The sequence below is a fragment of the Rhinolophus sinicus genome, chromosome 9 (genome assembly GCF_057876585.1).
Source record: "Rhinolophus sinicus isolate RSI-liver-muscle chromosome 9, RSI-T2T, whole genome shotgun sequence".
Lineage (NCBI taxonomy): Eukaryota > Metazoa > Chordata > Mammalia > Chiroptera > Rhinolophidae > Rhinolophus > Rhinolophus sinicus.
Window position 1 is genome coordinate 26,418,891 of NC_142509.1, and position 13,442 is coordinate 26,432,332.

General features: G+C 41.6%; 1 protein-coding gene across 2 annotated transcripts in view; it reads right to left on the reverse strand.

Moving 5' to 3' along the window:
- The window catches only part of CORO1C (coronin 1C), a 72,522-nt gene that overhangs the window by 39,121 nt on the left and 19,959 nt on the right, over window positions 1-13,442 (reverse strand). For both annotated transcript variants that reach the window (XM_074321109.2, XM_074321108.2), the window contains one exon: window positions 6,651-6,850. In XM_074321109.2, coding sequence (XP_074177210.1) covers window positions 6,651-6,845 — 195 coding nt within the window. In that variant the 5' untranslated portion in view covers window positions 6,846-6,850. The remainder of the gene's footprint in view (window positions 1-6,650; window positions 6,851-13,442) is intronic.

Sequence of the window (13,442 nt, forward strand, 5' to 3'; positions counted from 1 at the left end):
CGAGTCCCGCAAGGGATGGTGGGCAGTGCCCCCTGCAACTAAGATTGAACACGGCACCTTGAGCTGAGCTGCAGCTGAGCTCCGGGATGGCTCAGTTGGTTGGAGCTCGTCTTCTCAACCGCAAGGTTGCCGGTTCCACTCCCGCAAGGGATGGTGGGCTGTGCCCCCTGCAACTAGCAACGGCAACTGGAGCTGAGCTGTGCCCTCCACAACTAGGACTGAATGACAACAACTTGACTTGGAAAAAATGGAAGTACACACTGTTCCCCTTCCCCAATAAAATCTTTGGGGGAAAAAAAAAAAGAGATAGTGGCTATAACCTTGCAACACATATTTCAGGTTACGTGACAGTATCATGGAACATAAGGGTCACTAAATCTTGCCATATAACTTTCTCTTGCTACTGTACAGAATCCCTCAATTATTCATTTAAGATTTAAGAATGTTATATATCTGTGTGTGTGTGTGTGTGTGTGTGTGTGCGCATAGTTTTTTTTTTTAAGGAGAGGTAGAAAGAGTGCTTAAAACTACCAGATGGCCTTTTAGGTCATTGTGAAGTACTCATTTATTTATGCATTGTGTGACCTAACATTACATTCTACATCATATTCTGACAATACATGCATTAGTTCTCAACTGCTGCTTAACCCTAAAACTTAGCTATTTAAAACAATACACATTTATAATCTCACATAGTTTCTGAAGGTCAGGAGTTCAAAAGCAACTTATCTGGGTGGTTCTGGCTCCAGGTTCTCACGAGTTAAGATGTTAGCTGGGGCTGCAGGATCCACTTTGAAGATGGTCGATCACTCACATGTTTGGTTCGTTGGTGCTGGCTTTCGGCAAGAGGTCCTGTGGACCTCGCCACTGAGCTACTTGTGTGTCCTCACAACATGGCAGCTCCATGAGACAAAGTGGAGGCCAATATGCTTCTGTGCCCGGGCCTCAGTCACACTCCATCAGTTGTACCATAGCCTAGTGGTTACAGTCAGCCCTATTTCACGCAGGAGGGAACCACACAGCAGCAGAAACCCAGGAGTCAGAATCACTGGAGGCCACCTGGAGGCTGCCACCACAATAGAGGAAGGCCAGATTTGGGAGAACCTGTTATCAAGAGCTACCATTCAAAGAGCCATCTAGTTTGCGTTCTCCATCCAAGTAACGTCAAGAGACCAAGCGCATGTAACTCTAATCACCCTCCCCTTATGTTAAGTGATGAAAAAAGTAATTATAATACAATGTGAAATGCAGCCTGTGGTACCATTAGCGGCAAGGACGAGCAGCTGGGAGAACCCAAAAATGACTTCCACTGTCTCAGCGAATTAGAGGTAACATGTGAGCTGGATACTGAACAGTTAGAAGAGACACTCAGAAAGAATACTGACTGAAATGAATCAAGATTTCTTTCTTAATAAATACGACAGAAAAACATTCTAAAGCAGCCCTTGTCCACCCAACTTCCTTGAGAGAATTAGGTCCTAATGCCCTAAGGCAGCTATTGTACGTAATACATTTCTCTCCTATGCATCTAGAAGGCATAGCTATGTCTCATCCTTGAGAACTAAGAAAACAGTCACTGAAATTATTTTCTGTAGGGCTAACTTCTTTCACTAGCCCTAGCTGAGAAAGACTACAAAATGAATTGAAAAGATAGTTCACAGACATAAATACAGCAAGATCCCAAATATTCCCACACACAGCTCCTAAAATAAGTGGCAAAAACCTAACTGTACCAGAAGGTACTAGACAGAGGAGCTAGGAGGAGAAAGAGGAGATGGTGACCCAGAAGGTTAACAGAATGGCCACACCCATCCCATTAGAGCAGAGCTGCTCCACAGGCAATTAGTGGGAGGATAAAATCAGCCATCACTCCAGTACCTCACCTGCAAGTAGGAACAGTCAAGGAAAGAAGGGAGAAAGCAAGTAGGGAAGATAGGAGCCCTCCGATTTGCATCCTCCATCCAAGAGAATGTGAAGAGATCAAGAGCATATGCTTCTGACCAACTCCCCCCACCCTTATTTGTTTAAGTTAGGGTTCACACGTTCACTGGGAAGTGGCGGAATATGCGCGTGGTGCACAAAACTACAAACAATGGTGCGTTTGAATACGCCACATGGCTCATTACAGGGACGGGAATGCCTCCGTCCCACATCACGAGTGTGGCTACTCCACACAGGAGGCTTGTTCCTGCCCACGTGGTAGAGGGCACAGGGGACCGAGCCAAGGCAGCTTATGCAGTTGTGGGGAAAAAAACCCCTGTAGCCAAAACCACAAAGCCAACTTCTGTTCAGCAAGACTGCTATTATTCATCCTCTGAAAGACCAAAGAATAAGAAAATGTACTAAACCACACCTTGAAAAGTCATGACAGAATGGCATGCCACAGCTTGACCGAAGCGTTACCAAAGCCATCGTGAATCATGTGTGCTAATCTAAATCACCCCACCTCGGGGCTGAAGACTTTCAATATTCCTCTAGCAGGGACCTCTTAAAATCCCATGTTCTCAATAAAACCTTCCTAACAAAAACCTCATAAACCATACAATTAAAATAAACATACATTCATTCCTAAGCTTACCTCTTGCTGTGTATGTGTTCTAATGTAGTTGTCTCTACTACTCCCTCCATTTTTCATTTTAAGTCCCGGAAGACAGAGACCATGATTCTCCCAGAATCTATTCACAAGCCTCATGAGGTAGCCATCATAAGCTGTAGTTACTGCTTACACTAACTGGCTGTGACGAGAAATTCCTGAAAGGCCATGATTTTAAATGGGAGCCTTTCTGAAAGTGCCACAATACATCTTAAGATCAATACATGCAGATTCGCTATTAATACGTACAGAAAGCCCCCAAAGCATCACCAAAACGAACCTACCTATAATCTGGAAAATGAAACACGGTGGGGGAAACATTCCCCGCAGTCCTGAGGTCATCAGTAAAAACCACGCCCACTCCTGAAGCCACGTTCAGCGTAATGCCAGGCTGCTCGCAATGCACTGGCGCCCAAAGCCCACCCAGCGCATCAGCCCCTGCGATCTTGATTTCCAGCATCACTTCATAGTGTATGTGGGAATTTGGGTTTTCTTCACCTTTAAACAAAAGCGGCACCTCATTATAAAACGATTTTAAAGTTGATAAAATACTGAAGCTGTCCGAATCTTTTTTCCAGGGCAGAGTCCTGTATTAGGATTAATGGGTTCACCATGCCCTTTGGGTTCCCCCCATCATATTTCTCCTTCAAGGAGAGTGCAGCTCACAGTGGCCCATGCGGGGATCAAACTGGCAACGTTGGTTTTATTAGCACCACACTCTAACCAACTGAGCTACCCGGCCACCCCCTTTAAAAAAAAAAAAATTAAACTTTTATTTATTTATTTGTGTTTTTCCAGGACCCATCAGCTCCAAGTCAAGTAGTCGCTTCAATCTAGTTGTGGAGGGCGCAGCTCACAGTGGCCCACGTGGGGATCGAACCAGCAACCTAGCCGTCAAGAGCACCACGCTCTAATCAACTGAGCCAACTGGCTGCCCCCAACCGGCCACCCCCCAAGGCTGCACTTCTAAAGAGAAGAGAAACACCTCACGACCAGTTATCTGGGGGAGAGCAGGAAACTGACCACAGCGAAAACTAGATGCAAGTGCTCCTGGAGGGCAGAGATGCTGGCATCCCAGAGATACTCAGTTTACAGGTGATTCAACCAAATGATTACACTTAAATAGTCAAAGACCGATGAAAGGCTTTGTATTGTATAAACATCTGTAAAGACGTAAAATTTTTGATCCCTATTCAAATATTCATTATTATATCAAAATTATAAGGTGATAGATATCAAGAGGGCAATCAGCCTCATAAAGCAGATAAAAATGTGGGTTTTCAGACAATGTGAACACAGTTCTGTTTTCTAGCAGCTACTGATGCCCAGCTTAGGTAATAACTAGTCAAGGGACAGGGTCTCAGGAAGAAAAGCAACGGGAGTGTCACATGACACTTCAGGACTCATGGGCGAGGCGCTGGCACCACAGCAAACCGTCCCGAGAGTTCCGCAGGCACAGAACTGTCTACAGGGCCAGAAGACCACTCTTCTTTGCTGGGCTCAGCCTTGGCCTTGGAGGGAAAGCAGCCAGAAATAAAAAGGCATCTACTTTTCAAAGTTATAAATTAGCACTAAGGAGGGAAAAGAAGGGAACAACAGGGTTTCCTTCGCTGAATTTTGGGTACCAAAACCATCTGCAGCAGAAATCACTTTGTAATTGAGAATCATAGGCGATGAGAGGCACTTCTGAAATCACCTAGAATTTCCAAGACAGAAAAATCACTTTTCTATACAGCCCCTCACGTTACATAGAGAGAAGTGGGAGAGCAGGACAGAGCGACATATCTGAGTTCCACTATTAGTCCCTGATCGAGCCAGGACTGAACCCCCCGCTCCCCAATTCCCAGACCCGTGTTCTTTCCTCTACGCCACACTGACCCTAAGGGCTAAATACAAATACTTTAATCCATGAACATCCCACATACTATATGTAAACCCATCAATTATAAAAGTTGATAACCCCAAATGCTGACCTTATGTCCAATGGCTGTCACAGGGCTTAATTTACGCCAATGTCACCTCCTCCTAAACAAATAAATATTTACGGAGCCACACAAACCGTATTAGAGCCTGGGAAATAAAGATCCCTGAGGCTCCTCCAAAAACCAACACTTCATCCAAACGTGATTATTTTTAAAACAAGTTATTCTGTACTAATTCCTAAACAGCTGGTTAAAGAACAAAATACTAAAATCTATTAAGTATAGGCCACTTAATATAAATGAAAACCAAATCGTAAGATCCAGTTAGCTTAGGAACTGCATACAGCTCTCCTTAAATGGCATAAATGATACTCAAAATTTCCACTGGTTTGTAAAAGCAAAGATGGACTCACAGCAGCTTTGGGGGATGTGGAACTTGAATAAAACTGTCTGAACTCAGAGGAAGCTTAGCCATTTAAAAGTTTATTTGGGGCTTCTTAATTGGCTTGTTCCATTTCTTTGAAGTAAAAAGAAAAGGCCTTAAATTCATCCCTCAGTCTATAAAAGACAGAATAAAAACTCTTAACTCTACAACAGATCCAGGCAGTCCAGTGCCTTATTTTGGTTGACTAGCTGAAACCTCTTCTCAGCTGGCCGCCGTAAAACCTACCACTGAAAAGTCAAGTTTCCAAATGCTCCTTGCTCTAAACGAACAAATAAAAATTTGTGGAGACCAAATGCAACTGGCATTAAATTCAAACTCCCACTGAAAAATCTAGTTAAGTACAGTTATAGGAGTGTAATGCATTATTTGCTACTCAACAGCAATTTTTTCCACAGAAACACAAGTATCCAAGTAGAAAATTAAATTTCAATTTCATGAAAAGATTCTCCCCTAAAATATGAGCAACAACTTTGCCAATAGAAAGGTACATTTGAAAACAGATCAAATTTGTTCCCGAAAGGCATCCATCTCCGATTTCTGTAGCGAGATGGTCCTATTGAGCAATATCACAGCAATCCAGTCACTAAAGCAAAAATCAGATGCTAAAATAAAACAAGTTAGTCATGAGCATCTGAGAGAGAGAAAAGTACAAGAGAACTGGAAGTTTTCCCAGTGAGAGTTTTCCTAAGGAAATAAACACCAAAATATAATGGGAAACAAAACTTTGACAAAAACTACTTTATTGAAGCCACTTTCAGAATCACATGGTCCATTATGATGAGATGCACCCGTCATATGCATGGCGCAGACTCAGGGAGACAGATCCACTATCCTCAGGAGGGTGGAAACAGCTGTAACGTGACCCAACACTTGCATCCTCACGGGCACTAAGCCCTTATCATTAGAGCTCAGGATTCACCAAACTAATTTTCCTTCTAAAAGCTAACTAGAATATGACTCTTTCCAGGCAACACCCTCCCCCCAATTATTCTGGGATTTCCTGTTAAAAGTACAGATTTTCATCTACAATATTCAAGAGCAGTCAGAAAATCACAAATCTCCTATCTTTGCCCCCATTTGGAGAGGACTCTGAATGGATAGACAGGAGAAGGGAGGACTGAAAAGCCCCCTGAAGTTGAAGGTCCTACGAAACCACTTTCGGTAAAGATCCTTTATTTCTACCACTTACTAACACTGTTTAGAGACTTTGCAGAACCTTACTATTGTCCAGACTTGAAATCTGCATTGTTTGGGGACGTTTTCTTCATCTCTCATCCCATTTACGATTCAAAAAAACCAAAACATCTCAGTCTCATGACTTCACACAAAAAGCGATTATCTTATAAATTTCTGCCCACTTAACACCGTGTTTGTAAGATTGCGCTTCTTGGAAAATCTTTTGTGAAAAGTAGATGATTATTATGCAAATCCTACAACTCCTGTGCCTGCCCGGGCTCACGGCATCATTATAATAACCTTTTTCATCTATAGAGGGCACGCCCAGAACAGAGTTCACCATTCTGTTTAATGATTCTCTATTAGAGAAAAACTGACGTGGTTAGGAAAGTGTACTCAATTACATCAGAGTCTAATGGTATCGGTAATCACACAATTCTTAGTGACCTGTCAATCTATTATGGAGGAAATAGAGATAACCACAGGGTGTTCAACAGAAAGTGAGATTACTTACCTTGTGCAAAGGGAGCACAAGAAACGCGCCTCCCCCACTCGCTTCTATGATTATGGCAACAAATCTGGGATTGACGGCGCAAAAGGAACTATCCCAGGTCACTCGAGAAACCCGGATGTCATCATAACACTGGTCATTTTTCACCGCTTGTCCAAATACGTGCCGAAACTTGCTCTGCCGTACCACTCGCCTCATCGTGTCTGTAGAAGAGCAAAAATTATGTTAAAATAATGCACCTAACTGAAAGCTTTGCTTTTACAAATGAAAAGCTCCAAGTAGAAAAAAAACAGAATGGTATGGCATTTTGTCTGTTCTCCTAAAAAGTAGCCAAATGGCAAATCCAAATGCGTCAGGGAAAGAATTCCAAAGAAATGAAAAATTCCTAATTCAAGATCCAGAAACTGCTCATCAGTTTTAATTTCAGGAGAAAGATCAAGGCAAAGAAAGATGGAAAATTAGCTTTCAGGACTGGGTGGGAACTGAAAGATAATTAACTCCAATCCTTCCCTTTCACAGAAAAGAAAACTCCAAAGTTAAGTTACGTGGTAGATTTGAAGCTCAAGAAACGCCCCCAGTTAAGTTATGGTATTGTGGCTTTTTCCTCAGTCTGCCAAGGTAATTTTTCAGTTTTAAGCATTTTCCCCAGACATCAGCACTCTGCAGTCTGAGAAATGTGCCTGCTCACGAGTGTTTCCAGAAGACCAGCTACAACTAGTGGAGAATTCAAGAAATATAAGCAACCACCCTTGTCTTCAAGAGCCTTCCAACATGGGGACAATAATCAGAGCAACTCAGAGCCAAACTCCCGGGGCTGAGTGCTCCAGGGGGGACTAAGGCAACCGACAGGTCAAAAGCCAGGTCTTGGGAAAGGGTAGAAAGGACTTAAATGGGAAGTAATGTGATAAAGGTGACGTGTAGGATGACAAGAGGTCTGGCAGTGCTAAAAGCAAGGGCTAAGGGCTGTGATAGTAAACCAGGCCTGGAAAGGCCTGGAACGATCATGGCAGTAGCAGTTGAGCAGAGGGAAGGAAAACCTCAGGAGGGGAAACGAAAACAGGATGGATTTGCAAGTCAGAGCTGATGGTTCACCTGGGGGAGAGGAAATGACACTAAGCTGGCATTCCTGGGCTTCCCCAGGGGTCGTTTCAGACTCCAGATTCCACAGGTGATAGACACGGGCACTGAAAGCTTGGTGCTTTAGGATCACCAGGCCCCACCTGGCTGAGGGTTTCTAGACGGCACCCAGTGTAACTTTCCTACCTGCTAATTAACGTAGGACACTCTGTTCAGACCGGCTCGGATAGAAGGGGCCAGAGAAAACCGAAACGGAAATGGAACATGGACAAATCTTGACAACTCAGTTGAAAACCAGCCCTGATCCCTAAGCACAGAGGAGGGCTACCACCTGCCCACTCGCGCCCAATGGGCACGTGGTGGGCTACTGCGAATCCTTCCAGTTCCCTTCTTTGTGGCTCTGGGCCCACTGCTAAATGCAGAGGGAGAGAATTTATTTCTGCCAGAGCCTCTTTCTACCCTTCCAAGACATATGCAAAAGTGGCCTCTCTCCAAGCCTGGGGCATGTTGCTGGGCTGAGGCTACAGACCCTTGGCAGGCAGTTGAGCAGCCATGTTCCTCAGCCCACCTGTTGCCAGAACTTTCCAGCTACCAGGACTACACATTGAGAGGACTTGGTAGAGGAGATGGCAAGTGATTCACTTCCATTTGGCCAGGGTCCTTCATTTGTGAAACAGTCTGACTACTTCTCAAGTTAGTAGATAAGACAGCTTCCATGAGGTGGCAAAAACCACAAGAAAAGCACATCCATACAAAAGCCAACGCACAGCCAGCTGGTCGCAGGATCCGTTTCCCTACACAACCATCTGTACAAGTTAGCAAAAGCACCAGTACCTTCCAACAAGTGTTTCAAAAGTAAGTTAACGCAGAAGAAAGGACTGTAGCATATGTCAGAGTGAATATCTTTCATACATAAAATTTTTACAAATTCAAAACATGAAAATCCCAATAGAAAATTACAAAAGGGCACGAAGAGGTAATTTACAGAAGAAATACAAATGGCATTTATCTCGACTCCTTCCTGAAATCCTAATAAAATGACAGTCAAGGACGGAAAGCAGGCAGAAACACCAAAGGACAAGAGAAAGGAGACTGGAAAGGAGCCTAAGAAGAGAGCAAATGTGACAGCAAAATCTTGGAAGATGGAAAGCTATCACGTACGTGTAACTGACTGAAGCGTGAACGTTCTCCACTCACCTGAGTGTCTCAGGAGGAAAGGTTCTCCAAAGGATACCAAGGTCCACTGGAAACCCCAGAGCACTCAAGAGAAATCCTGCATCTCTAAAGACAGGGATGTGGGAGAGGCACCGCAGAGGAAATGGACTGAAAGCCTAAATCAGAAGCAGCTAAACACCCAGCTCACCTCCTCCACTGCTGCACGCATCTCAGCAGGAGCCAGACTGTGAGCCCTGGACAGGATGACCCCCAGCACAGGTGAGCACAGGTGAGCACACCTCTTCGTTGAACCACACACAAGCTGGTTCTGTACAGTGGCGCCTCCAGCCTCTGGTTCCCGGAGCCTCCAGAACACTGGCTGCCAGGTCCACGTACCACCCGCCCCACCTGGCAGATCAGCCCTCACCACCCTCTGTGAGGCCCACCACTCAACCAGCCCTTCCACCCACACAGGCCTCGAATCAGCTTTTTGTGCCTCTCTTTTAAATGTGAATGGACATTTGAAGAAGGCCTCTAACTTGAAAAATAAAGACAATTTTTTCTCTTTACTCAAATAGACCAGATCCCATCTAATCTCACCAGCAATATCAATATTAACATAAATACGTAAAGTGCTTCAAATGTGTTCATTGAAAGCTATTACACAAATCTGTTGGCTCATTTACATACTAAAATACCTTTAAAACTCATTGCTGTTATTACAGTGACAACTTATTTTCATCCTAACTACATGGAGTCAGAATGTTATAGAGGTTCTTTGCTATAACCATGGAGAAGAGGGTGAGCTACAGAGCAGAGAGTGAGAAACGCTGGTGCTTCCACAGCTCTGTGCTCAGTGAGCCAGCTATGCCCACCTGGACAAAGGGAAAGTGTGAGCCCCTTCACATCCAAGGTCAAACCTGATCTGGGCTCAGCTGGCCACATGTGGCACAGCTGCTGTTGCTGTACGCAACAGAGAAAAGCAATTAAGAGGACAGGTTCCAGTGTCAGACAGCCTTGCGAGTGAGAAGCACAGCTGTACCATTTACTTCCTGGCCATGGTTCAGTAGGGCAAGTCAATAAATCTCCTTAAGTGTCAGAGTTTCTATCTGAAAATGGGTACAATACATATAAAGTTGAACTGATCATTAAATGAGCACATTATATGGTTAGAGACATATATCTAATTACATAACAAATGTCAGCTATTGTTATCCTAGAACTTAACATAAGGTAATCCAGATTCAAATCCCAGTGCTTCCACTTATTAGCAAATTACTTAACTTTTCTGAGACTCAGTTTCCTGATCTATAAAATGAAGGGAATGAGACCTATAAGAATTTTTTTAAAAAAGAATTAAAAACCACACCTGACAAAGCCCAGGTCCAATGGCTTCACCACTGAAGTCTATCAAACATTTAAAGAATACCAATTCTTCACAAATTTTTCCAAAGACTATAAGAGGAGGAAACAGTTCCAAATTAATTTTATAAGACCAGTATTACTCTGTTACCAAAATCAGATGAAGACATGACAATAAAACTAGACAAATATCTCTTTTGGATATTGATGCAGAAATCCTCAACAAAATACTAGCAGACCAAATCTAGCAACACATAAAACAGATTATACACCATGACCAAGTGGGACTTATCCCAGGAATGCAAGGTTGGTTTGACACCTGAAAATCAATGTAACCTATATCAGTTGAATAAAAACAAAAATCACATGATAATCTCACAGAAAAAGCATTTGATGAAATCCAACACTCTTTCATGATAAAAACACTCAACCAACTAGGAACAGAAGGAAACTTCCTCCTACTTGTACCACTTTTATTCAAATAGTACTGAAAGTCCTAGCCACAGCAATCAGACAAGAAAAAGAAATAAAAGGCATCTAACTGGGAAAGAAGTAAAACTGCCATTATTTGCAAATGACATGATACTATACATAGAGAGAATCCCAAAGATTCTACCAAAAAACCTATTAGAAATTATAAATGAATTTAGTAAAGTAGCAGGATACAAAATTAATATTCAGAAATCAGTTGCATTTTTATACACCAATAACAAACTATCAGAGAGATATTTTTTAAATCCCATTTACAATTGCATTAAAAAAAAATACTTATGAATAAATTTAACCAAGAAGTAAAAGACCTGTACTCAGAAAATTATACAATATTAAAGAGAGAAATAAATGGAAACATATACCATACCATGCTCATGGATAGAAAGAATATAGTTAAAATGTCCATACTACCCAAGGCAATATATACAGTCAATGCAATTCCTATCAAAATACCAATGGCATGTTTCACAGAACTAGAACAAACAATCCTAAAATTTATATGGAACCATAAAAGACCCCAAACAGCCACGGCAATCCTGAGAATGAAGAACAAAGCTGGAGGTATCACACTACGTGATATCAAAATATACTACAAGGACATAGTAATCAAAAGAGCATGGTACTGGCATAAAAACAGACACATAGATCAATGGAACAGAATAGAGATCCCAGAAATAAATCCATGCCTATATGGTCATTTAATCTATAACAAAGGAAGCAAGAATTTACAAGAAGACAGTATATTCAATAAATGGTGCTGGGAAAACTTGAAAGATACATGAAAAAAAAAAAATGAAACATCTTCTTATGCCACATACAAGAATAAACTCAAAATGGAATAATGAGGGGCAGCCGGATAGCTCAGTTGGTTAGAGCGTGAGCTCTCAACAACAGGGTTGCTGGTTCGATTCCCACATGGGCCAGTGAGCTGCACCCTCCACAACTAGATTGAAGGACAACAACTTGGAATTGATGGGCCATGGAGAAACACACTGTTCCCCAATAAAAAATTTAAAAAAAAAGAGTTCATCTTAAAAAAAAAAAAAGGATTAATAACTTAAACGTAAGACCCGAAGCCATAAAACTCCTATTAGAAAATATAGGAAGCAAACTCTCCGACATTACCCTTAGTAATATTTTTACTGATCTATTTCCTTGAGCAAAGGAAACAAAGGAAAAAATAAACGGGACTGTATCAAACTAAAAAGTTTTTTCACAGCAAAGGAAACTTCCATCAATAAAACCAAAAGACGTCCTACTGAATGGGAGAAGGTATTTCCCAATGATACATCTGATAAGGGGTTAATATCCAAAATTTATAAAAAACTCTTACAACTCAACACCAAAAAAACAAACAATCCAATTACAAAATGGGCAGAGGACCTCTATAGACATTTCTCCAAAGAGGACATACAGATGGCCAATAGACACATGATAAGATGCTCAAATCACTCATCATCAGAGAACTGCAAATTAAAACCACAATGAGATACCACCTCACTCCCGTCAGAATGGCTATCATCAATAAATCAACATATAACAAGTGTTGGCAAGGACATAGAGAAAAGAGTATCCTCATGTACGGTTAGTGGGACAGCAAACTGGTACAGCCACTGTGGAAAACAGTATTGGGGTTCCTCAAAAAATTAAAAATAGAACTACCTTATGACCCAGCAATTCCACTAGGTATTTATCCAAAGAAATCCAAAACACTAATTCGAAAAAATATATGCCTCCCCTATGTTTACTGCAGTGCTATTCACAATAGCCAAGATAGGGAAACAACCGAAGTGCCCATCAATAGTTGGTTGGATAAAGAAATTGTGGTACATTTATACAATGGAGTATTACTGTGCCCTAAAAAGGAATGGAATCTTACCACTTGCAACAACATGGATGGACCCAGCGGTTATTACACTAAGTGAAATAAGTCAGACTGTGAAAGACAAATACCATATGTATCTCATTTATATGTAGAATCTAAACAACAGAATAAACAAATAAACAAAACAGAAATAGACTCATAGAGAAAAAACTGATGGTTGCTAGATGGGAGGCGGTTTGGGGAATGGGTAAGAAAAGTGAAGGGATTAGGAAGTACAAATCGGTAGTCACAAAATAGTCACAGGGATGTGAAATACAGTATGGGGAATATAATCAATGATATTGTAAAAATTATGTATGTTGTCAGATGGGTACTACTAGGCCTACCGGGGGAAATCATTTCATAAAGTATATAAATGTCTAACCACTGTGCTGTACACCTGAAACTAATATAAAATAATATTGAATGTCAATTATAATTTAAAAAAAAAATATATATATATATATATATATATATATATGGTCACAGGATGTAAAGTACAGCATAGGGAATAAGTCAATGGTACTGTAATAGCTATGTACGATGTCAGAGGGGTAGCAGATTTGTTGGGGTTATTACTTTGGGAGAGGTGTAAATGTCTAACCGTTATGTTGTTTTGTACACCTGAAACTAATAATAAAAAAAGAATCAGCATATTAAAAAAAAGAAGGAAACTTCCTCAAACTGATTTGAAAAAAAAAAAGAAATGCTAATACAAGATCCAGTGGTGAAAGACGCTTTCTCCCTAAGATTAGGAACGAGACAAAATGTCCACTTTTGTCACTTCTATTCAGCAATGTACTACGGGTCCCAGCCAGGGAAATTAGACAATCAATCAATCAATC